The 27,563-nt window shown below is 34.4% G+C and overlaps 1 protein-coding gene and 1 long non-coding RNA gene across 3 annotated transcripts in view; one reads left to right on the plus strand and one right to left on the minus strand.

Annotated features, from left to right (window-relative positions):
• The window catches only part of DCDC1 (doublecortin domain containing 1), a 333,033-nt gene that overhangs the window by 188,878 nt on the left and 116,592 nt on the right, over positions 1-27,563 (plus strand). Inside the window, exons 18-20 of the mRNA XM_054699296.1 lie at positions 3,647-3,707; positions 9,270-9,404; positions 9,766-9,923. Coding sequence (XP_054555271.1) covers positions 3,647-3,707; positions 9,270-9,404; positions 9,766-9,923 — 354 coding nt within the window. The remainder of the gene's footprint in view (positions 1-3,646; positions 3,708-9,269; positions 9,405-9,765; positions 9,924-27,563) is intronic.
• The window catches only part of LOC119255396 (uncharacterized), a 73,179-nt gene continuing 49,454 nt past the window's right edge, over positions 3,839-27,563 (minus strand). The window contains exons 1-3 of one of the 2 annotated variants that reach the window (XR_008553466.1): positions 11,245-11,468; positions 9,297-9,443; positions 3,839-4,020 (exon numbers count right to left, since the gene is read on the minus strand). This is a non-coding gene — a long non-coding RNA (uncharacterized LOC119255396). Of the gene's footprint in view, positions 4,021-9,296; positions 9,444-11,244; positions 11,469-11,730; positions 11,848-27,563 lie in introns of those variants that run through there. The other variant, XR_008553465.1, reaches the window with a different exon arrangement.

A 27,563-nucleotide genomic window follows, 5' to 3' on the forward strand; every position in this document is an offset into this window, starting at 1 on the left:
GGTTGTGTCTTAACCCCTTGTGCCATCAGGGAGGCCCCGGAGAATATATTTCTAATTGTGAAGCTTGATGTGGGTCCTTCTTATAACCGATTTGACAAGAATGAGCAGTCATCTATGATATTTCATCCACACCAAACTGTGACCTTGGACTGTCCTCTTGCCCCTACTCTCTGATAAATGAAGTGTTTCAGAATAAATAAATAATGAGTGTATGTCTACGTGTATATGCATATACCTGTCTTTTTTGCAATTTACCCATAGGTGTGCTATCATGCATGAACATGTTCAGTGGGGTTACAGGGAGCAAGTTTCCCACGGTAGATAGTCTTCAGTTTCCTCATCTGCAAAAATGAAAGTTACTTAATAGTCCTGAAAGTCATATGCTATAGAGAAAAGACTCTAAAGAGCGTCTAGTCCAATACCCCTCTTTAATGGTAGTGTAGTAATGGCAATAATGGTTGTGGTGTTGATGATGATAGCAATAAAAATAACAATGTCATTATAAGAAGTTCCAAGGACACTAAAAATGAAGTGATCTACTAACAGTCATTTATTAGTTAATCCTCAACCAAAACTCAGATTTCCCAACTTAGTCCAACACATATCATGACTTTGATATTTTGATGTAATACTGTCTCTTCTCTCATTATTGATATTGCTGTTCTTATTATTTAAATTAGGTTTTGTTTCTTTAAATAGTCTTTTAGTTTGGCATTTATTGATAGGAAAGTCTATGGCATCATTCGCTAAGTCATGAACATTGTTGCATATTGGATCTAAAATTGATTTCTTTACATATAAAATGCACTTAAACAGATTGACTTTGGTTTATAGATATTTTATTTTTGAAAGAAGTTATTATATATTATTATTATATCTTCCCATCCTGCCTAATGTGACCACTACATGAGATAATCTTTTTCCTATCTTTTGTGAAATTTGAAAGTAACATTTATATATATATCAGTAGACTCTCAATAGGAATACTACTATACTAGTAAGCTCACAGGCTTACAGATGATATGAAAGTGTATGCTGTTGGTAAGATTTCCTAGGCAAACATATGCTTGAACAGAATTGAAGCTGTGATAAAATTTGAGAAATGCTAAGAAATTTTTATTTCTTTCAGAATTATCATTTTCTTAGCCATGACGTAATTTGTGGTCTCTAGTTAACCACTAAGATCTTTTAAATCCCTAAACTGCCATATATTAAATTTAAAATGTTTTTCATAATGTCCTTCTTACTAATTTTAGGGTAGTAACACTGAAGTGTTAAGGACACTCATGATTTCTGGCATTAAACACTTACTAATTTGGTAGACATCTTTCTTATATTTATTTGGAAAAAGATGCTACAAATTCAAAAAATCAAAACCGAATTTGACATAACTTATGCTTGTTTAATCACATTCATTCCTCAGCTAACACTGTAATTCGATTAAAAACCAAAATTATGAAGTTTTGATAGTTAATATCAATATGCTAACTGCCAATTGCAGATATTTCATATTTTGAAAAATTAATTCACACAATACTTTTTGCCATTTTATTCATCTTGGAGAAATATGCCCACGATACTTTATGCAACAGGAGGAATTGCCCGTAAGTAGTAAAGTTGCACTGTTATGGTCCTTACACATTAAAATGATGCAAATTATATCACAACCCAGCACATTTCCATCAAGGCATGATAACAATCACTATGATTATTTTTAAAGGAGTATAGTTATAATGGAATTGATAGCTTTAAACCAGTGATCTTTTTGTCATTTCTTCATTCAGTGGTTGCAATCTGAGCTTTTACAGTGTCTCAGAGAAATTTGCAATAATATGCAAGCCTAAAGTGTTTATTTTATCATAATTGGATGAAAATTATTTTCATGTCAAAGTGTTTTAAGTTACTAATAACATGTGTCAGACTAATGAATGAGACAAAAATGTTCATTCATTTTTAATCTCCAAGTTACAAACAAAATAATTTGTGCCATAGTATTACAATGAAATTGAGAAGATGTTGAACGGAAAGTCCCTATGGGTTCTAGTGCCTATTTGTATACTACCTAGCTTTCAATTTTGATAAGCCTGTTTCAACTCTCTGTATCCCACTTTATTAATCTATAAAGTGGCAAAGTGATGAGGATAGCCTTCAGCTCCCTTATCATTCTCAGTCTATATATTGTCATCTTGGATAGTAGATATTATTATGACCATAAATTTCAGTTCCAAATCCTAATTTTTTAAAAGTTTTTCTTTTCCTTTGTTAATTACAAAATAAAAAGATGTCTAGAAAGATTACCTTCCCCAATGCCTCCCTCCCCCATTCAATGCTGAAATTGAGCAATGATTACATTTATCTGATGACTGAGATGGGATTCTTAGAGTGGTAATCAGTTTTGCCTTTAAAGGTGTTTTCAAAGGTCTGTATCTAACGTGTTAGAACCCCTCATCTTTCCTCACACCTCTGTCTTCCTCTCCTCCATTTTAGTTTCATTTTCTTTTAATAGTGTCACACTCTTCTTCTGTATCCAGATGACTTCTGGGACTCATTCTTACCTCCTCTCTCCAACTCTTACCCCATTTAATTAATCACCAAATCATTTTTCCTTTTATAATATTTTAAGTATGTTCTTCCCCCAACTCTCATCATTCTACTTCAGTGTTTTCCAAAATATGCTCCATAGGCCACATGCATCCAAATTCCTCAGAGCTTTTATCATTGGAATCACTTGTGTTATATGGTACCATAGATTTCTGGGGTCTAGACCTGTAGAATCGGTCTTTGAGTAGAGAGGCCTGGAGATCTATTGTTATTATCAAACACTCATTTCTACATGCCCAAGAAATTTTCAGTTTTCTTGTTATAACTTAGATGTGCATGAAGGGCTAATGTGCACTGAATCTGGTTTAGACTGCTGCCTTTACATATTTTTCTAGATCATATAGCACCTTGCTTTAAAGTATAGCATTACCTGACACCTCTTTATCTCAACCATTGATGTTTCTGTCAAAACTCAGAGGCAGTAGAAAAAGTTTTAACATCCTATAACACTTAATTTAATTCATTTGTCCTACATATATAAGATTTCTAATATTAATGAATACATGATTCGTTACCTTAGGCTTGATTAGCTTCATCACATTTTAGCTTTTCTTTCTTAAGAGATGTCGCTCAAAAAAATCTGATATTTCTTTAAAAATTCTGTTTTTTCATAAACACATACCTGAGTTTCCTAATTTTCCATGGCATATTTTTTCATCACGTACTCTTAATTTTATACTTAATTAAGTCCCTTTCTTTCTGTCTTGTTGAGGGTATTTTTTGGGGGCAGAAATGTACAATGTTCTTATTGATTCTAATTATTTTCTAAAATTATTTGTTACTATTGATATTGTCAGCACACACAAATACACATCCCTACCACCACAACCACTGTCATCATCACCATCACAGCCACCATTGTTTTGGCTACCAAAGAAATTGGTTGTGTTAGGGAAGGCTTTGGCTGCTGACAGCAGTGATGACTGTATGCTTGGTAGCATCTGGGTTGTCGTCCTTTAGGTTACATGGGAAAAGATAATTTTCCCAAATAAAATACTCCAGTATGCAGAAAATTGTCAATCTCTAAATTACCTTTTCATTACAGACAGAAAGGGAAGGATTCTCAGAAGTGGGTGTTTGGAACCGATGGCTGCATTTATTCTAAGGTAAGAGCTTTATAAGCCACAGCTTTTATCACTAAGTTTCCTACCTCCTAATTTTTATAAAATGTGCTGTCTGTTGTTTAGAGCAACACATGCTTTTTCTGCATAAATGATTTCACTCTGTGCTCAGAAATTTAGGGATTTGACAGAATGCTTTCATTTAAACTTTTGTTTGACTTTAGAACACAAAGCTTCCAAAACCTAAAACAAGTTACCCATTTCATTGTCATTTAAGCCAGCATTTCAGTGCAATACTTATTCCTTCTCTTTTTCACTTTCTGTATCTCCACTCCCTCCTTCCTTCCCTCTCTTCCTCCTAGGAAAGTAGAGAAATAAAAGCACTATGTTCATTTCAGTCAATGGCCAATAAGAAGACAGAAGCCACATAGCAATTTGAATAGAAACGGTTTTGTATAAACAATCAGTAACTGGGGATTGGAATAAACAGAAGTTGGCTAGTAACAACTAAAAAGACTCTAAAGAATGTAGATATAGGGAGCAGCTAATACTCCTAGGCCTAAGAAAGAATGCCCACAGAAAAAGCCTAAAGCCCAAATCAGACTATAGAGAAAAGCTGTTATTATATAACAAACTTTACCATTTTAATAATTTGCAGAGTTTTATACAAATTAAAATTAAAAATTCATTATAATAGTAATTCCCTTTATAGTTATTTTTTGGAACACTGGCTAAAATTCCAACCCATTCACTAATTCAATCAAGACTGCACACCTTTACCTCTGCTCCTGAGCAGAAAATTTCACATAATCAACATATATCAAAGCATTAAAAAATTATTTTTATCTAACTTCATTCTGAAACTCACCCCAACATTCCCCTCATCTCATTTATGTCTCCACTATACTCCTGAGCTACAGACTCAGGAGTTGCTGAGACGGGAGTCATAGAAAGAATGAGAATTGTACATCTTAGTAAAAATAAAAAGTAGAATTTTAAGACTGTACTCTAATATCCCTCCAGACCTTTGTCCAGGACCTGAACATTATGAATAATGACTTCAATCTGAGTCATACCTGCACAGAACAGCCTCTTATTACCCCCAAATACAGTCATATCTTATATATAAGTATTATTCTTTGCATCAATAGACAGAGATAATTAGGACCAAGGCTTAGTGTATTTTCTTCTGTTTTCTCCTAAAATTCAGGTGCCCAAATATCCATTTTAACCTCTCCTTTTCTTTCAGTGTGTAATTTTCTAATTATTCCCAATAGCACTATTATATTACTAACTAACAAATAATACACACTTTTGTGTTTAATTTGCATTTTTCAAAAAATAATGCAAATTATTTTTAGAAAGAAGTTGATTCTAAAACATTTAAAGTTCCATTCCCAAACACAACAGCTGATTTTTTATTATGTTTTTCTAGATTCACAGAGGAAAATTATTTATTAATGAGGCATTTCATTCTTTTCAAAGTTTAGACATTTTGATTTGATCTAAATTTAGTCATATCCAAAACTATATCCAGCTAGTTAAGGATAAAATGGAGGATAATTTGATAATGATTTGCAGCTGGATCATAAATGGAGCTCATTCAATTCATTAAAAAAAATGACAAAATTACTGCATTAGGATATTAATAACTAATTTGGGCTCTACCACTATTAGTTTTGTGGCCTTAGGCAAGTCATTTACTCTTTCCAAGCTTCACAGTCTTTGTAAAATGGATATTAATACTCACATCTTGAGTATTTGGCACAGATTCTGGCCTTTAATAACTTATGGGTAATTTATAAAAGCTAAAACTGAGAATCATGAACAACTTTAAATATATTTTGTAGTATTGCTTTACTTAGATAAGTTTTTCCTTTTGTGTGTGTTTCTTTAAAGTTAACCATTCCTCTATTCATTTGCTTAATGATAAAGTTAGATCACTACCTTTATATAATTACCAGTTTTATTATCTTTTTTTTTTTAAGATTTATTTATTAATTTATTTATATAAGCACTGGGTACAGTCAGAAGTGCAGGAGGGTGAGAGAATTCACCAGAACCAGAACGGGGAACAGAACAGGCAGACTGACAAAACACACTGCTGAGGGGAACAGTGGGTGGCAAGAGAGGTCTGCGAGCCATGGGGCACTCTCGCTGGCCGGCCGGCCAGGGATCCAACTGGCACTGCAGTGGTTGCGGGCAGCTTTGCAGCCCAGTGCTCAACCACTGAGCCACCAAGGGAGGCCCAATTACCAGTTTTAGCTAAATTCAAGAATTAAATTTTTTTTTCAAGAATTAAATTTAAACATGGAATGATAAAATATCCTTTTTAAAAAGCCCTGGATTTAGTCATCTAACCCAAAAATAGTAGTGATTAAACATCTTTATGAGCCTGCTACCAGTACCAGTAGGAAAATTGATAAAAGAAAGCAGTAATGACTTTGATTTATAATTTAAAAAGTCCTACGTCTGAAATATTGTAAGCAAAAGAAAATAAAGAAATAGGACAAATAGGGAAAATCTCTTCAGTATAAATTTCAGAGAATGGGATCATGCTCTTAATATATATAATAAACCTGATGCAGTAATAGAAACAAATATTTCAATAGAAAAATGGGTGAAGGGATGTGAAAAGTTTAAAAAAAAAAGGGTGGGCAAAGGACATGGAAAGTAAATAGTGACAGATGAAAAATTAAGAGCCAAATTTAATAAAAGGTTCATAATCACTATTTTTGTCTGTTCCTCTGTTTTTTTTTAATAATCCACATGAGTGAAATTATCCAGTATTTGTCTTTCTCCTTCTGACTTATTTTGTTTTAGCACAATCCCCTCCAATTCCATCCATGTTTTATAAATAAAAATATTTCATGTTTTTTTATAGCTGAGTAGTATTCCATTGTGTACATATATCACATCTTCTTTATCCATTCATCTGTTATTAGGCACTTAGGTCTTTTCCATGGTTTGACTATTCTGTGTTGCTAGAGCGATCATAGAAGTGCATATATTGCTTCAAATTAGTGTTTTTGTAATATTTGGATAGATGTCTAGGAGTGGAATTGCTAGATCATATGGTAGATATACTTTTAAAGTTTTGAGCAACCTCCATATTGTTTTTCATAGGGACTGAATCAGACTATATGCTCTCCAGCACTGTATGAGGGTTCAATGTTCTGTATGCCCTTACTAACACCTGTTATTTCTGGTCTTTTTGATATACCATTCTCAAGGGTATTTGAAGATATCTCATTGTGGCTTTGATTTATTTTCATTTCCCTAATGATACGTGATGATGAACATTTTTTCATGTGCCTGTCTGTATATCTTTTTTGGAGAAATGTCTATTTAGCTCTTCTGCCCGTTTTTGAATAGGATTCTTTGTTTTCTTTTTGTTGAATTGTATGAGTTCTTTGTAGATCTTGGATATTAGCCTCTTACTGGATATATGATATGGAAATATTTTTTCCCATTCTGTAGAGTCTCTTCCTTTCAATTATGATTTTTTCCTGAGCAGAAACTTGTCAGTGTAGTTGAGTCTCCAAAGACATTACTGAAGCTAATGTTGTTTTTTTTTGGTCTATGTTTTCTCTCCTGTACTTTATAGTTGCAGGTCTTACATCTGAAAGAGTGGCAGTCAGGGTAGGAGAGAATGGATGCTGGAATGACTGGAATGAGGATGCCTGTCTGGGCTATAGGGAGCATCAAAAAAGCCCCAAAAGGCCAAAAGGGCCAAAAGCTAAAACCAAGGGCCTAAGCAATGCATACTTATACAATAGGGGCCTAAGGGCTATAGCCAAACAAAGGACAGTGCCCAATAGAGAACAGGTCACTATCTGGGGGTTCTCACCCATGTGCACAATTGCAAGATATCTCAGCCTCCAAGAACAACGACCATGGGGCTTATTTTATAAATCTGGGGAAACAAAGAGCTTACTGTAGCCACAGGTGGCTGGATATCTCACCCAGATAGTATCCACCAGAAATACAAGCAGAGTACCAGTCACCTGTCAACAGAGCTAGACCACATGGGACAATTGTGATGGTCACAGTGAATACTGATGGTCACTACTGGTGCCCCAGAGGTAGTGTCAGAGACACCAAGTATTAACGGATCTTTTCAGTTGTTGCAAAACACCAACAACAAATAGCTCTTTGAGACACCAGGCCCAGAGCCTTTGGTGCTCCTTTCAGGTGATGTCAGAGCTAGGACTGTCCAGAGGCCCATTCTCTGACATAGGTCTTCAGCTTCTCCTCCTCCTTGTGAGGTTGGCTGCTGGATGCTGCTACTTTTTTCATTTGAGGTCAGCTTCTGGTCCTTTGTTCTTTCTTCAGAGGCCAGGAACAGAGTCTTACCCTTCTTTCTTTGGAGGCAGGAACTGTGCCCCTCACACCTTCCCACCCTGGCTTATGTTCTCCTTCAGGGTGCCCCAACTAATAGTCTGATTGGACTGTTTTTCAGTCCTGTGGCTGACTGGACAATTTAACACCAGTCAGCTCATAGCTTGTACCTGATTGGTTTCCATTTCACAATCCAGGAAGTATACATGAAAGGGAGGTTGTGGGGCTCTGAGGAGCCACAGCCAGAACCAGCTTGTGGTGGAGCAGTAGGGTGAGAGAACACTGCTGAGGCGGCTCTAGCCACTGTGGCAGCTTCTGCCACATTTCCACTGTCACATCGAAGTCGTTTATCACATTTTGAGTAATTTTTTTGTATGATATGCGATAGTGGTCTTGTTTCATTCTATTGCATGTTGCTGTCCAGTTTTCTCCATACCCATTTGTTGAAGAGACTTTACCTTTTCCATTGTATATGCTTGGCTTCTTTCTTGTAAATTAACTGATTTATCTGTTTCTTGCAGCTAATAAAATTCATCTTTCTTATTTGTTTTCTTCTCTTGTAGAGCAGTATTTAATACTCCCAAGGAATATAACTATGATATATATGTAAAATGTTTACAATAATATTTTATTTATTGAGAAGTACTGCAATGTCAGTTACCATTCTTAATATATAAGATAACTTTAAATATTTTAATCTTATCCTATTCATCTATCAACCTATCTTGTCTATTTAATATTTATCTTATCTATCTGAAGGTAAAGATTAGCAACTTAGACTTGATGAGATTAAACAACTAACTAGAAATCTTAATATGAAAGTAATTTGACTTGATTTTGAGCTGAAATTAATAATAAAATACAAAATCTCTTAGCCAGAATTTTTGACTATTAATCTAATTTATTCTCCCATTGTTCTACATGTATAGATTTTTGACTGTTGTTACAAGCCTGGTACTATTTATGTTTATTTTTTTAATTTATTTATTAATGCATACAAGAGCTGGGGTACAGGCCAGAGATGCGGGGGGTGAGAGGATTCACCAGAGACAGAGTGGGGAACAGAACAGGCAGACTGACCAAAACACACTGCTGAGGGGAGCAGCGGGAGAGATAGGAGAGGTCTGCTGTGCCATGTGGGTTGCTCCCTGGCTGGCCGGGGATCGAACTCATGCTACAGAGGCTTCGGATTGCTTCATAGTGCGGTGCTTAACCCCTTGTGCCACCAGGGAGGCCCGGTATTATTTATTTTTTTCCTTTTTATAGGTTTATCCTGAATTTGTTCTGACCTACCTAGAGGAGCTAAACGTGCAAGTGGATGTGACCCAGACAGAGTATCACATTCATCATGGTGCCTGGAACACATCTCATCAGGAACATGGCAGCAGCCTAGCAGAAGAGGTCGGTGTAGAGAGCCAGATGCAAGATAGAAATAGATCTCTAAAATGTATTTGAAATGAGAAAAAAATGTTCAATTTGTTTCCAGGAGGAAAGCATAAATTCACATCTTCATATAACTGATTACTTAAAGTCATACACATAATACAAATAACTATATGTATGTTTATATTTATATAAACATTTTACTAAATAGATGATGATATGCTAGCTTTTCTTAGGACTGCTTTCTTTTATTTTGGCCACATACAAATGACTTATATGCTAAGTAAAGAAAACTGAAGGAACTATGAAAATGTTTAATTTTGGCATATATAATTATGCCAAATTAGCTAGCTATATATTCCTCTATTTCATTTATTAGGTTCTGCAAAAACGTGCCAGTATCTTTGATCTGAAGCAACTGCCAGAACCTTCAGATACCCATTTGATGCCAGAAGAGTCTCTTGGGAAGACAGGGCAGCTGACAGTGGCGCTGGTGAAGAAACTAGAAGACAAACATCCCAAGGCTTCTGCTCAGAGGTAGGGCGCTGACAGAACTGAGTTTTATTGCTCAATGACATTCGATGTTTTCCTTCAATTTCACGTAAGATTGATTTCTTGAAGATTATTGAAATCTCTCAGAAGCCCTTTGGCTTTCAAGCATATTAGTTTTGGGGTCATATTTGATGAGGAGAGGTGACATTTATATTTATTTTGTTAAAGACTGATATATGGTTTTGTTTATAAGTATACCTAGGAAGAGTTGCTCTCCTGGGGTCTCACTAAAATAATTTGAAAGAAAGTAAGTTGGGTAAGGCAGCAATGAACATATAAACAATTGTAAAAAAAAAAAAAAACAAAACCAAAAACTAATAGGGCTATGAGAAGACATAGACCATAAACATTCTTTTTTATTCTATAAGAATATTATAGTCACATCTGAGGATAAATGCACAATAGGTGGTCTGAAGTGGTGATAATTTAATAAATAGGAAAATTTTTATTATTGGAATAATACCAACATTAGTGATTTTTCTTTTTTTCTGTTTTTTTTTTTTTAAAGATTTATTTATTTATTTATTTATACAAGCATTGGGTACAGTCAGAAGCAGGGGAGGGTGAGAGAATTCACCAGAGCCAGAGCGGGGAGCAGAGCAGGCAGAAGGACTGAAGTACACTGCTGAGGGGAGCAGCGGGCGGCAGGAGAGGTCTGCACCCCATGTGGGACCCTCCTCTGGTGGCCGGGGAGCAGCTGGGGATCGAACCGGCGCTGCAGAGGCTGTGGGCAGCTTCGCAACCCAGCACTCAACCGATGCGCCACTGGGGAGGCCCGAACATTAGTGATTTTTCTAACCAATTAAAAATTATCCTTTGTTGGAAAATGGAAACTATTTCTTTGATCCTCTATATTTAACTGAAAAACTAAACTTTATTATTATTATTTCATTAAGGTTGGTGTTATAATCACAAAATAACTTTATGAACTTCAATTTTAATGTAAAATTGTTTGAAATTAACTATTGACTGAAGGACTCTTAAGCAGTAATACCTTCTTTCCTTACTCAGAAGGGAAATTCTAAGTTTAACTATTGCTGTAGATAGAAATGCCAATTACATGAGAAATGAAAAACATTGTAACCGCATTTAAATTAAATGTAACTTTATTTAAATTAAAAAGCTATTTTAAATTAAGTATTCTTAAATTACATATTCCTGTTTGACAGGAGGGGGTCATTTTTTTCCTGATAACAGAAGTGACTCTTCTATTTATTATCTCTTTAATTTGTTATTTAACCCGCAAATTTTTTGTATTTGTTGTTTTGAATAAGATACAAGCTAAAGAAGAAATATAGTACTTTACCATATCGTAGTAGGGTGGTGTCCTGGACATGTAGGAAAACTTGTTGAAGTCTTTCTTCCCTGTTACTTTTTAAAAATCACATAGAAATTTCTCAACTCTTTGATCACCCATGATATAACCACAGGGTCATTAATACAGCCTGGGCCCTCTCTAACTAGTATTTAAGTTCCTGGGAGCAGTTTTTATGTTTTTAGTTAAACAAGAACTAAAGGAACACTGGGGCACTGAGGACCTCAAATTATGTTCTATGAGATCACTATTGGCCTATCTTCTACACAGTAGACAGATACTTCTACTCTCTTTGAGAAAATATTGGGGAACTTGTCATTATCCTGGTTTCTACTCTAGAAGGCACATGTTACTTCTGCTCTCAGATTTCTGAAACCTGTATAAGATTTTTGTGTTTGCCTTATGCTGTCTTTGGCTCTGGTGGCCCTGGGAGGTGGGGAGGATCCCCTGAAGGGGAGTAACTCACTTTTGACTCACCTTTTCTCTGGCCTGGAAATATTTTCTCTAAAGACTGAGGGCATCGATTAGTTTAGGAATTTGTCTTCTGTATTCTGATGTATTTCCCCTGAGGCAACAGAGTTTGATGATGAAACACTGGAAGAAGGGCATATAGATTAGCAAATGTGAGGCAAAAATGATAGCAAGACAACAATTAATGTCAGTTAACATCTCATAGCATTTGTTTGAGTTGTCAGAATTAAATGAGTTGTCTTCAAACTTTCAGGAATGTAATAAGCACTCAATAAGTAGTAGTTGTGAAAATAAGGAGAGATAGAAAAGAGTTTTTAATGGGGTATATTTAAATTTTTTTAAGTCAGTAGTAATTAACTGGTAAATATATTTTGTACTTTATTTCATAAGAAATTTCCCAAGGACTTCTTAGCATTCCTCAGGGTTTGTCTTAGGCTCCAGCAATTTTTCCAGCCTTCTTTTTTATACTTAAATCTGTAGGATTTATCAGCATTCTCTTCTCCACCCCCACAATTTACTACAATAGATGTAATTTCAGTTTCTCTCCCTCTGTTTCTGTTCTTCAGTGAAGTTATTTTGAGTAAAGAGTAAATACTTAGAGCAATTACTTTCCTCTCATTTTGGAAGGAATTATGGGGTAAAATGAGAACATGGTACTGTATTTGGAATATTGATCACTTTTAACCTTAGGTTGTCTTGTTAAGTACGCATGCTTTCCAATTATAAGCCAATCAGTGCATTATACTATCACAGCTTCAAAAGAGGGCTTTACATTTCCTTACTTTCACCAATGATAATTTTACAAAGTAAAGAATAAAATCGCTGAAAGAAAGGGAATAGTGTGAAATGAACTGATTTGTGGAATTTGGAAAAAAGAAGTACCATTTTAAAACATTAAGGAAAGCATTAGTGAACAAATAATTTGAAGAATGTGTTATTGAAAAGAATAAAAGGATAAGAGAAATACAAATGTACGTACTACCTTACAAGTAACCAAGGAAAGAGAGAACCTCAGTAGCCAAATTTGATGAAAGACAAAGAAATTGGTAGTTAATGGAAGTAATGTGTGAAAATAAAGGATAACATCAGATTATTAATAACATATACTGACTTTTGCCTAGTGCTTTATGTACATTGTTTCTCAATAATCTGTGAGGTACATGAAACAGATATTATCTGTTTTACTGATAGGAAAAGCACACAGATATTAAGTTACTTGGCTAAAGCTTTGCAGCTAGTAATTTATAGCAGGCCTATTTAAGTCCAAAGTCTTATGTTTTACTTCTGTATTATTCTGCCTGACCATTCATGTTCTTGTCTTAATGTTTCTTTTAAATCTTAAGTTTTTCAAATGGGGTCTATTACTTTGACTTGCTGTTTATCTTGGAATGGTTCCTTTAAATAAGGTGAAACAATTCAGAAAATGAATAATAAAAGACACATCAGTATATGCAATTTTCAGTGAAAACTAAGAGATAGAAAATAGTAAGGGAGATTGTGAACCCTTTATTTCTTGTTGAAGCCCACATTCTGGATTTACAGAGGCTTGCGCTTGATTAGTATAGAAATTTTAAAAATCCCTTTGTAATATCTTAACTATAATTTTTAATAATATCAAATTAATTCACGCCTTGAAATGTGGTTCATTTTAGCTTTGTATACACTAAATATGGTGACAGGTAACTGATAACTGCCACTGTTATGGGTACCATGTGCCAATTGCTATTCTAAGTATTCTTATAGCAATACAATAGAGTCATTTGTTTGTTGACATAGTAATCAAATGTGGAGGTACTCTAAGAATCCCTAAAAATATGGCGACTAAAGCTAAGAGTGGTTAGGTGATGTGCTCAGTCATACTGGTTAATGAGGTTAATGAGTGGTTTAAAATTTGAATCCATTTCCACTTGGATTTATAGACCATACTCTTTACCACTATTTTATTTTTCATTTCTAGTAGTTTTTATTCCATTGATTTCATAACAGAATGTATCATATTGAGGTAGCCATGTTGTCATTACTAAAATTGTATGCATAGTAGATCATAAATTTTTTTGATTAGACTGTTGATATTTTGATTGGTGCATTATTTTAATTATAGCCTAAAAAATAAACAATGTAACAATCACTACTACCAGTCTCTGCCATCTACAGAATCATTTCATTTAACTTTTTCATTTCAATCTCTTGTGGAAAGAGAGAGATTTCAAGTTTTTAGTTTTTAAGTTTTTCATTTCAATCTCTCCATCTGATTGTTGGTCCTTTTTTTTTTTTTTGGTAGTCACTTAGAAAAATTATTTTTCAATTATTGAATTGAAAGGAAATTCTTTGACTAGATAAGGTCTTTAATGAAAGATTCTTAGTTCATGTTGTTATATTTTTAATTTCCTTTAGCCACACTTAAAATGTTTTAGCTCCTCAGTGAGATATAGAAATGTGGTTTTCTTCTTGCTTGAGTAGAGTAAGTTGCATGTACATTTCATTCTAAGTTTGGTCCAAAATAAAATAAATGCCTTATTCCAGCATCTTTAAGTGTCTGGAATGTGTTTGTTTACATTAGTTTATCCAGTAGAGCCCTTTACCCTTATTTAAATTGAATAGGGGGTGGGAAAGGACTAGGACAGCCGACAAAGCACACTGACCCAGCTTGTCACCCAGTGACCTGTGAGAAGGAAATAATGAACTGTGAGTAGCTGTCATCTTAACTGTTTCTGACAGTTTGCCTTTGGGCGCATCTGTGTTAGTGGCTTTGGAAAGGCCTTTGTTCTTTTCCCACTGGTGACTTTGCTAGCTACTGTAGCCCTAACTGGTCCCTTCCTTCCCAGAAGCAAGCAGCAGGCAGCTGCCATGGATCACACTGACATTTCTCTTCATGACTCAACTTGGCATAACTTCATTCTTTCAAAAAAAAAAAAGTATATTTACTTTTACAATTTTTATTGGCATAATATTGGTTTATAACATGTAAGTTTCAGGTATGCTGTGTTTTATTTTGACATGTGTATGTACTATCTGTTGTGTAAACTATACCAAAAGTGTAGTTTCCAGCCAGCACCATCATTGACCCCTTTACCTGTTTCACCTACACCCCATCCCCAGCCCTTCTGGTAACCACCGTTCTATTCTCATATTTAAGAGTTTCTTTTTGTTCATTTGTTCTCTTTCTTTATGTTACATATATGAGTAAAATCACATGGTATTTGTCTTTCTCTGACTTATTTCACTTAACAAACTACCATCTAGGTTCATCCATGTTTTCTCAACTAGCAAAATTTCATCTAAAAAGAACATATATTTAAAAGTCCTTGGATTTTTAAATTTAATGTACTTTAATATCTCATGAATTTTGGTGCTAATAAAAAAGTTAGTTATAAATCATGTTTAATATTATCCAATTTTATGCTAATAAAGATGTATAGATAACTAGCCAGATGGGAAATATACCAACACATTGACAGTTGTTATTGAGTTTTAAGTTTTTATGTTTTAATAGTTGAATGTTACATTTATAATAGGACAAAAATCAACATATGTTATGAAAGCATTTTTAATATAGACTTTGATACGTGCTTTACTGATAGGACTATTTGGACTAAACTAGGCAACTTTTTACATAATAATTTAAATTTTAAAGCATTGTAATATTTACATTTTAAAGTTAATCTAGTGCATAAAATCATTACAGTTACCAGGAGATGTCATTTGATAATAAACAGGTGTTTCTGTCCTCTGGTTTCCTGAAGTATCTTTATTTCAATCATAACAAAAGCAGAATATTCTGAATAATGCATATCAATCCTTATGAGAATTGTTTAAATTAAAATCAAACTTTCATTTATGAAATATAATTTTTCAATCAGTTTTAAAGGCCCATTTACATTTTTACAATAGCTATAAAATAAATTCTTTTACTGTAATTAAGTCTGCTACAGGGGAAAACAGCATTGAGTATTTTTATATTTATTATGTTTACTTTATTATATATACTCTTTCAAAAGAATATAAATCCAAACTGTACTTCATTGGTCAATTTTTATAAAACCTTTCCTTGATAGAATAGAAGAACTGAAGCTTGAAAGAAGTGACATTTTTTCTACATTTATGGCTTTTCTTTCTTGGTATCAGGTTTGAGATATACTAGCTAACAGAGCTGTTATAACCTTCTACTTTCTAAAGAAATGTAAATTAATAATAATGAAAAATTCTTTAAAAGGACAAATGATGTCTATAATTATAAATTGGAAAAAAACTACATATTACAATGGAAAATCTGATTTTCCTAAGGCATATGATTCTATTAAATCATTTATGTAGTTCTGCATATATTTTATGGTAATCTGTAGCCATCTTATTTGATTCAAATTTATTGATTTAAGCATTCTTATTTTGTTCATTAAGCATGACAATGTTTATAGAGATACTGAATGCATAATTCTTTTAAAGAAAGATGAACTGTTTAAATTGCCACATTCAAATTCTTATTTCTAGAACACTCAACCAGTAAGGCAAATGTTAATATCCTATCAGTGTTTATAATATTCACTAAATAAAATTACAGTTTCTAGGAATAGTCTCATATAAGTTTATATTATAATTCCTAACTATTGAAAATGTTCAACTTTAAACAATAATCTTTAGCTCTTCGGTACTATATACAAAGTTATGGTGTTACATTTACTAATATGAAATTACTGTGTGTTCCAGAGATGCAGAGATATAATATTTGTTGAAAAGTCAAATATCCTGATATTGGAAGATATTTGTTACCTATTTATGTCTTGGTATATATATTTTTTTAAAGATTTATTTATGCATACAAGAACTGGGGTATAGGCCACAGGTATGGGGGAGTGAGAGGATTCACCAGAGACAGAGTGGGGAACAAAACAGGTTAATCAGCTGAAATACACTGCTGAGGAGAGCAGTGGGTGAGTCAGGAGAGGTCTGCTGTGCCATGTGGTTCTCTCCCTGGCCGGGGGTTGAACTTGTGCTGCAGTGGCTGTGGATAGCTTCTTAGGTTGCGTCTTAACCCCTTGCACCACCAGGGAGGCCCTATGTCTTGGTATATTTTAAAAATTAATTCCCATATGTTCTCTGTAAATTAATGTGAACAAATAATTTAGTTGCTTCTGCTTCTTTAAAATAAAGTCAAAAGTAAGCATTCCAGAGGATTAGATTTATATCCATAAATGTGTATTAATATAGAAATTATCAAAGACTTTCAAGTAAGCATTTTGTGATTAATTTTTCTCACTTATTTCCATGAGGTACCAAAACCTTCAGTTACGCTGCTTAATTTCATTTAAGAAATTGTCTACTTATCTTTCTGTTCTATTCAATATTGTCTATAAAGCTGTTTAAGAGATGAATGGGGCTCTCTCCAACTACATTCTTCCAACCTAAAGTTAGAATGGCCAGTATTCTAATAGTGAAAATTATAGGTAGTGAGGTTCTAGGTTTGGGTGATGTGGATGGATATGATCAGGTGGTGAAAATGTTATCAACTTATAGTTTATGGGAAAAAAATGGGTGCAGATTTTAAGCAGTCAAATTGACCTAAAGCTTAGCCCTCTAACTCATCTATATCTTCTACCTTTGTCTCCCTACTGCCCATTCTTCACTTTGTGACCATACTAACTCTTTCACATTAGTAAGTAGTATCATAGGTGTTCTCAGTTCCAAATCCTTTAATGACTTATTTCCTTTACAGCAAAACCAGTCTTCATGTATGTTACATGATCCTACTTTACCAGGTCCATAGTAGCTCCCCCCTCCCTTCCTCTTCTCTAACCATCCTGGCTTTCTGGCAGTCTCTCAGATACACCATGCATGCTCACACTGTCACTCTCTTTCCCTGCTTTATTTTTCTTCAAGGTACTTATTACTGCCTGTCAAATATGTATTTACTATCTGCATTGGCCCTTTAGAATGTAAAGTCCATTTTCAGCAAGAACTTTTGTTTTATTCATATCTCTATCTCCAGGGTCAGAACAAACCTAGTACCTAGTAGACATTCAATACAGGTTGTTGAATGAATGAATGAATGAAAGAAAGAAATAGAGCACTTAATGGAATAAGAAAATGGAGAGGTGAGCTTTTATATGTATATTTTATATGTACATTTCAAGATCCTCATTGTTTACTCTACAACCATAGTGCTATGACCTGCTCGTCCCTCCAAAGCTGAACCCAACTATTTCAATGGCTTTTTTTATTTCTATAGCTCTCATTTATTTAATCCTTTATTAATGCACAAATATTTATTGAGTGTTTTCTATGTTCCAAGCACTGTCTGTGGCAGTGGGGATTCAGCACTGAAAAGAGAGGTATACTTCTAGGCCTCAAGAGTTGTGTCCACAGTTTCTAACAGGGAAAAGAGATATTAAACAAATCACTACAAGTAAAATGAGGGTAGGGATTGTATTGTAGGGAGAAGCTAGTTCAGCCTTACATTCCTCTCTGGGAATATGTTTTTCTTCAATGTTTACCCATTCTCTACTAAGTTAAATGAAACATCAACTCTCAGATGCACATCACTGTATTCTTGTCTTAGAACCTCCCTACACTTATTTAGATCCAAGTTGACAATACTTAATTCATTCTGTTTTCCTTAACCAAAATGCCCTTATCTATATTTTCCTACTGAAAATCCTACTGTCTTTGGTAGGGCTGTTTTCACTGATTTTTTTTTTTCAGCTTTTCTTACTTCTGCTATACACTTTTTTTCTTTTTTTTTAAAGATTTATTTATTTATTTATACAAGCACTGGGTACAGTCAGAAGCGCGGGAGGGTGAGAGAATTCACCAGAGTCAGAGGGGAGAGCAGAGCAGGCAGACTGACGAAATACACTGCCGAGGGGAGCAGCAGGCGGCAGGAGAGGTCTGCGCTTCATGTGGGACCCTCTCCCGGCGGCCGGTGATCGAACTGGCACTGCAGAGGCTGTGGGCAGCTTCGCAACCCAGGGCTTAACTGCTGCGCCACCGGGGAGGCCCTCTGCTATACACTTTTAAGGATAAAAATTCACCTCTCTGCATGACTTTAGCTTCATCCCACTGATTTTAATGTCATATTTTCATTATCATTTCTATTTTATAACTATCTTTGATCCATATTATTTGGAAGTCAATTTTTTAAATTTGCAAATATATGCAATATATCTTGTTTGTGTGTTACTGACTTCTAGGTTAATTCCACTATTGTTGAATATTTTTTGATAGACTTTCAACTATGTTGAGATTTGTTTTATGGCCCTCCCAGCATCTGGACAATTTTTATAGGCATCTGAACAAATTTGACAAGTGTATTTGAAAAAAGTACATATTCTGAAGTTTGGGAGTATAGTGTTCTACTTCTAGCAATTAGATTAAATATAAAAAATGTGTTTTCAAATCTTGTGTATACTTAGTGATACTTTCTCTGCCTCTTAAATTATTTGCAAGAGAGATATGGCTAAAACTCTACCATCATAATTGTGGATTTGTTTATTTCTCTTTTTATTAGTTTAATGAATTTTTCTTTTCTGTAATTTCAGGCTATTATATAATTTGAGGTAAAAACAGTTTTATAATTGCTGTATCTTTCTGGTGAATTAAACATTATTACCATTAAATGTCCCCATTTACCCCTAATCCGTAGTAATCTTTTTTCTTTTACTTAATGATTATTTTGCCTTGTGTAATAATCCCAACTTTTTGATTAGTGTAAGCATGATACATTTTTATATCTTTTTTTTTAATTTTATCTTTATAGTGAAGGAATGTTTATCGTGAATGTATATAGATTTTTAATGCAGTATCGTAATCTCTGTTTGTAATTGAAGTAATTAGTCCATTTACCTATAATTGAATTGGAGGGTTTAAATGTAACATGTTGCTGTTTGATTTCAATATGGTTCATCTAGCCTGTACTCTGCTCTCTCTCTTTTCTCTCTCTCTCATATTTGTTATTTAATATTATCTCATTCCTTTCCCTTCAATTATCTTAATAGTTATACTCTTCTTAGGAAGCTGTTCTTTTAGTAATTACTTCCGAGATTATATATATCTTTTGGCCTTATCAAAGTCTAATACAAATTAATATTTTTATCACTGGATAATTCAAGGACTTTAGATTCTTGCTATCCATATATACTTTCTTTTCTTATTTTATTTTCCACTCAGCTTTATTGAAATGTTATGGACATCTAATATATGTAAGTTTAAGTTGTGCAATGTTCTTTAGCAATAAGTAAGTATAAACTGTTGATATATGCAAATTTCATGAACCTCAACAAAATTATGTTGAGTGAAAAAAATCTAAATATCAAAAAGATGCATACTTTATGGTCTCATTTATGTGATATTCATGAAATAGCCTAGTTCTAGGGAAAGAAAGGTTGCCAGATGTTAAGTATGGGACTTGGAGAGGGAACGGATATGAATATAAAAAGGAGTCTATTGGTGATTGTACAGCTGAGTATCATGACTGTGGTGGTGGTACACAATGCTACAAATGTGATAAATTGAAACATACACACACAAACACACATACACACACAAGTGCATGCATAACCAGTAACATCTGAAAAAGAGCCATGGATGGTAGCAACATCCCCTGCTTCCTTTTGAAACCGTATCATAGTATATAAGATGACATCATAGGAGAAGCTGTGGGAAGGGTTTATGGTATTTTTCTTACACTTTTTGCAGCCTCTTGTGAATCTATAATTGCTTCAATATGCAAAGTATAAAAAGCAAAACCAACCTTTCCCCATATGCAAATATCCAGGACTAAGAACAACACAGATCATATAACAGGGTAAACTCTTCAGAAAAATTTTTTTACTAGACTGCAAATTTGATCAGGGCAGGCTCAATACTCTTAAGGAAAAAAGTTTTTTATATACTTATTCTTTATTATTTTTAATTAAGAATAATTATCTGGAGCCTCTGGAAAAAAAGTACCATTAGAACTAGACACCAAGTATTTCTGCAGATTTATAGGAGATTTATATTAACATTTTAGAAAGTAAACTAGAAAGTAGTTACTAGATTAATTCCTGGTTCTAACAGCAGATGGAGGTATTTAGCATATTTCCAATAGAAAATTTCTGGACTAAGCTACTTAGAGATTTATATATTGGAAGTCCACTTCCCTGAGAGTTCTAAAATATGATCAAATTCAATAAAGTTGTAGGAGAGGTGAGGACTTCAGTCTCATATAATTTGTAAAATGTGAGTCAGATAAGCAGAAACTTCTTTGACTAGGATGAGTGAAAAGTCATTTCCTAAATTTGAGATTTGTATCCCTGTCTTACTCATAAGAAAAAAGCATGCATGTATGTGTGGGTGAGATTAGAGTTTTCCTTTTTTATATGGAAGTTTACACATGCATGCATATGCATATTTTAATGAGACCATACACAGATAGATTAGGTATGGATATATTAGTATGTGGCAAAAGTCTCATATTATTATACTTACGTGTCTTATACAATCCTCATTATGATTTACTAGTATGCCATATATTTCATTAATCCAAGGTTGAAAGAGTGTATATCTTTATAGTCCAGAATAAATATAGTCCAAAATAAATCATTATCCTAAAATATCAGCAACACATGGCTACTGTTGTAATAACTGCCTGTATTAGTTGTCTATTGCTGTGTAACAAAATATTCCAAACAACATCTTAAAACATGTTCTGTTTACTACCTCATAGTTCTTCAGTTCAGAAATCAAATAGTCTTGCTAGTTCTCCACTTAGGGCTTCACAGGCTGAAATTAAAGTGTTGGTGAAGTTGGACTCTTATCTGGAGGCTCTGGGGAAGAATCTTCTAAATTATTCCAGGTTTTGTGTCAAACTCAGCTCTTTATGGTCGAAAGACTGCTTCTTTATGGTTGAAAGACTGCTTTGCTTGTCATCCAGGGGCCACTCTCAGCTCCTAGAGGATACCCACATTTCTTGGCACACAGCTGCTTACATTCTCAAAGCTAGCAATGGTGTGTCAAGTCTTCCTTGTATTTTGAATCTACATTTTCCTTCCCAATAGCTGGAAAAAACTACTTCAAAGGGGCACCTGTGAATAGATATGCTCATCCAGCTAATTACCTTACCTGAAGATCAACTGTGCTATGTAACATAATATAATTATGGAATGGTATTTTGTGTTTACATTTTCCAGGAATTAGAACAGGACATCTTTGAGGTACATTTTTAGAATTCTGTCTACCATACTTCTCTCAGATAAAGGACTAGTTTATATAATTTGTTGATTTGTCATCTACCTGTAGAATCCCTGTCCTGATTAACAGCAGAGATTGGAAAAAATTAGAAGATAGCATTTATGGAGTATTCAGAAATAAAATACAGTCTTAACAACTTTATTGCTTAGGCCAAACAGTCACAATAATTAATAATTACATACAGTACTTAGAGGAGGGCAAGATTGTGACAAGGGGCAGGAAAAATTTGCATGTGTTTAATGACAGTAACTCTAATGGGGTTTCTCACTGTATTGACCATCAGTTGTTTGGGAACTCAGCAATGTAGATAATGCTCTGGGTTGCAGGTGATAAATTCTCAGTACAAACTGGCTTAAACATGCAATATGAAAAAATTCCAAGGTAAATGTCATCCCTTCTCCACCCATGCCCTCTACCGCCATATCAGTCCTACTGTCAGGATTCACAAAGAAAGAACAGGTTTTCAGCAGCTTCTGTCCTTAAATATTCTCTCATGTTTCAGATCCACAGACCCTCCCAGAAATACCAGCAAAAGAGTTTGAATGATGAGCAAAGCCTCGTAGTGTCAGATCTCAATCCAAAAGGATCATTTAGACCTAGGTCAAGCCAAATGGCAGGGGAACCAAATGGAGTCAGCTTTGCTGGAATCACATTGAGCAAGACTAAGGTAGAACTTGTTCCCAGAAGAAAACTAGGGGTAGATTGCCAGAGGTCAGGGAGCACACACGCACGATGTCCATATCAGTGTCTTTCCCCTCCCAAAGATATTTTTTACAGATATTATATGCAAATAGGTTATGTACAAATAATTCAACTCACCTGCTTACTAAAATGAAGTAGCAATAGTTGGCTGAAAGGAAACTTAAGGAGCTATATTAATGTGTTCTGTGGAACCTTGGTGTTCCTCTGCAGCCAAAAGTGAAAGAATGGAAGAAAGAAAGGGAAACTGGTCAAATTCACAAAAGAAACTGCATAAAGTTTCTTTCCTTTTCCCCCCACACATAGTTAAAAAAATAAGTAGCACTTGCTATCATTTGCTTGTTCTAGAACCTAGTACAAGATTGTAAGGTGGTCTCTGGTTTAGCACAAAATTAAATATGTGGTTATTACAAATTATATTTACTAATGTTTTGCTGCATTCTCTTAAAAAGAATTAACCATTATATGTGTTCCATCACGTGAACAAGTTTGAGGACATTTAGTATAGTCATGTCTTCTCAATTTGTGAATAAGTTGAGGTCCAAAGAAGTTAAATAACTTATCCAAGATTACTCAGGTAGGGCCTCCCTGGTGGTGCAAGGGATTAAGCACCACACTCTGAAGCAATCTGAAGCCTCTGCAGCATGAGTTCGATACCAGGCCCACCAAGGAGCAACCCACATGGCGCAGCAGACCTCTCCTATCTCGCCTGCTGCTCCCCTCAGCAGTGTGTTTTGGACAGTCTGCCTGTTCTGTTCCCCACCCTGTCTCTGGTCAATCCTCTCACTTCCCAGACCTCTGGCCTGTACCCCAGCTCTTGTATGCATAAATAAATAAGTCTTTTAAAAAAATTACTCAGGTAGGGACTTAATCAAGACTCTGGGTTTGTGTCTCATTTTAATACTTTCCCATTCTTCACGTTTAATATTTTCCGTAATTTTATCATATCTTATTGGAGAATTTGATTGTTGGGGGAAATATGGTGAATGTGTTGGGGCAGGAAGACTAGAATGCAGTTTAATGATTAGTAATTGAATTTTATTAGAATGTAATTTGGATTTACTTAAAATAACTAATTTTACAAGGGATTTGGTGACAAGACTTAGAAATGAGACTTAGTTCTTCAGTCCAATTTTTTGTGAAAACATATAAACATGACCACCTTGTTTATTTTAGTATTTTTACTTCTTTTATTTTTTACATCATGATGATTCCTCATAGTTGAGGGGAAATAACATAAAGTGGACAAGAGAAATAGAAGACAGACTACTACAGTAGATTCTAAACTTGCCAAAAACTTCTCTTTGTGTTTCAGTTACCATTTCAGCAAGATGAGGTATAAATACTTAGATTTTGGTGTCTGTGAACATTAACTGAAGTAGTACAAGAAATCTAATGACAAAATATATAATATATGGTAACTAGGAACAAAGACTTGGGAGCCAAATTCTGTGCTTTCAAATTATTTTTTTAGATTTATTTATTTATGTATACAAGAACTGGGGTTCAGGCCAGAGGTGTGGGGGGTAAGAGTATTCACCAGAGACAGAATGGGGAACAGAACAGGCAGACTGACCAAAATACACTGCTGAGGGGAGCAGTGGGCAAGCCAGGAGAGGTCTGCTGCGCCATGTGGGTTGCTCCCTTGCCGGGGATAGAACTCATGCTGCAGAGGCTGCGGATAGCTTCACAGGTTGTGTCTTAATCCCTGTGCCACCAGGGAGGCCCCTGCTTCAAATTTTTAATAGTTGTGTGATCTTTCTCTATCTACTAACCTCTTTGCTTCTGTTTTTACATTTGCAAATTGGGAATAATGATAATGCCAACCTTTTGGAGTTGCAATGAGGATGAAGTGACTCAATGTTTATAAATTATTTGGAATCATGCAGGTAATTTGTATAGCACAGGCACTCATAAAGAAACGAGCAAGTGATGAGAAACAGTGTTTGGGACATAATAGGTACCATTGTGAAGGTTATTTGAAGTGGTTGCCAGACATAACCCTATAACCTGGCTTAACTTAATCTCATTCATAGCTCCTCCCACTATCTAAAATCATCTTGTTTACTCACTTGTTATATCTTATTGTCTATAGTTGCCCTGGGAGTATAACCTGCATGAGGATAGCACTGTTGGATCTCTTTCATCCCTGTGTGCTCAGAGCATGTGATATTATTCAAGACATTTGGGCATGACACACTGAAGAATACTATTGAATGAATTAATGATTAAAACTAACAATATAAGCATAAATTCCCTTTAAGTATCTTAAATGTAATACTGCTACATGATAATGCCTTTGGATGAGAAGTCTTAATTATGTCTTTCTAAATGAAATGCTTACAAACTTCCTGGTTAGCAATGCTAATTTGGCATTTTTGACGTGTATTAGAATGCATAATTTAGTTTCGGATCTTTAATATACTATAAGTACCTTGAGCAAAGCATGATTGAAATCTTTTCTCAGTCTTTTCTCAATACAATGCATTGGTGTTTTACCACATTAACCCCAGAGGAGTTGCAATTTCTTGATGTTATTGATCTAGCTTTTCTGACTTACAACTGTTTCCTGGTGTGGTGTATGACCTTTGGGATACAACAGGGTTTAGGATGCTTTCTCATTTATCACGTTTTTTTTTTTCCTCCTGAAATATGGCTAACTGATAAAGTCAAATGTGGGATTTCTGTGTATTTTAGCACCAAGACCTCTCAGTTGTAGGCCTTAAAGAGCTGAACTCTTAATTGGTGATTAATCAAATAATAGCAATTTGCTAATACACACTTCTTTTTGTCTTTCAGTAGAAAATATATGGACATAGTGTTATTAATAGTTAAAATCATGTTTGACATATGTTGTATATAAAAATTCAGCAAATTTATGAGTTTTTTCTGTATGGCAGTTCAATACTACATACTTTTATTAGGCACTAGCTCAATACTAGGCACTGGTTCAATACTAGGCACTTTTTAAAGTAAAATTCTTTTACTTAATCGTATAAAATTCTTTGCGGTAACTATTGTTTCTACCATTTTTTTCTTGTGAGAAAAATGACATCCAGAAAATTTACCTGATATTCTAGGGCCAACCAGTAACTGACAGAAGTGTGATTTGAACCCTACTCTCCGGAAATTTAATCTCTTCTCTCCACCAATAGCATTCATTCTCAGACCATCGGTGTCAGCATTTCCTAGGAACTTACCAGAAATGAGTTCTTGCTTGATAGGTCAGACATGATTGGGATTAGGGACAGCAATCTGCATAGTCTTCCAGGTAATGCCAGTTAAATTCTAAGAGCCACTGCTGAACCACAAATGCACAAGCTTTGTTCTAGCCCCAGGGATGACTGTGTGAGTTAAATGACTTTCATTATTGGAAATTTGTATTATTTTAAAATCTTGCATTTTTTCCCCAAAACATCCTCTAGTGCCTATTTTTTTATAGTTTATATGTTAATTTTCATATAAAATTAAATTTTGACCATTTTTCTTTTGCATAATCATATCCCCATCTTCATATAGCCAGTATCATTCTTAACATACTTTCACAATTTCTTCTTAACAGTATACATTGTGTCTAGGAATATTCTATGGCTCAATGCCCATTATCTTTGTAAACTTAATGAAAAAAATTCTCATCTATTTTGTTGTCCTTTAGGGATCTTGTTTCATTTTCAGAAGTCATTCACCTAGATATTTTGGATTCATTTCCCCCCTTTCTCTGTAAAGCAAAACTGATATTTATTAAGTGTTTACTAGGTTTCAGGTCAGGACTCATCTTGCATTTCTTACTATACAAATTTAGGTATTAAGACTATCCCCAGTTTATAGATCAGGTGACTGAGAGACAATGAGTGGATCAAGTTCAAGGTCAAAGGGCTATTAAGTGGAAGAGTCAGGATCTGAAATAGATTGTAACTTCGAATGCAACCTTTCAAACATCATACTGCCTATTACATTTTAAAGCCCCACTTAAATCATTTTTCATATATCCCATAAAGAAAATTTGAGACTTTTTTTGACCATTTTTCATTTGAAATCCTAAACTTAAAAAATTTATTTTTATTTTTATATTCCCCATACAATTGTAACCCCCTGATTTTGACCCCAATCCCTCCTTTCCCATCCCCGCCCCCCCAAAGTGTGTCTCTGGTTCATAGTTTTTTGTTGATTTTGATTTTTTTTTTCTTTCTTATAGTTATTCTTTTTCCTGGTCCCTTATTTAGGTTTTCTTGATTCCTGTTATGGGTGAGACCATCCAGTATTTTTCTTTTTCTTTCTGGCTTATTTTGCTGAGCATGATTCCTTCCAGCTCCATCCATGTTGCTGCAAATTGCATGTGTTTATCTTTTTTGAATGCTGAGTAATATTCCATTGTGTATATGCACCATATCTTCTTGATCCAGTCATCTATTTTTGGGCATTTGGGTTGTTTCCAAAGCTTAGCTATTGTAAATTGTGCTGTTATAAACATAGGGGTGCAGGAGGAAATACAAACTTAAAAAAAATGTAATGTGTAAAGTTCCATAGACCAAGGACCATCATCAGTAACCCTATAGTACACATTACTTGTCATAGAATAGGGATGATAAATTAAAATAATGGTTTTGAACACAACATTTTATTTAGCATTTTATCATATGCTATCACAAGACTGAATATACACAGTAGGCACTTACTATAAATGTTAATTAGATGTCAACATTTGAAAGCAACTTTTTCAAATGCTTAAATTTGAAGTTAAAAAAATTAACATTATGACATAAAATATATTTCTTTTGTAAGTCCCACTTATTTCACTCTTAGCTTCTAAATCTCTTTCTCTTTCTTTTTTTCTTTGTTATCTATCAAAAGAGAGACCTCTTTTTAGGTATATCTAAAGGAAAGTGCTTCTAATAATAGAATTTTCCCCCAGGAGA

Source organism: Talpa occidentalis, unplaced genomic scaffold (genome assembly GCF_014898055.3).
Source record: "Talpa occidentalis isolate TD23 unplaced genomic scaffold, MPIMG_talOcc4v2.1 talOcc4.3, whole genome shotgun sequence".
In the NCBI taxonomy this organism is placed as follows: Eukaryota; Metazoa; Chordata; class Mammalia; order Eulipotyphla; family Talpidae; genus Talpa; species Talpa occidentalis.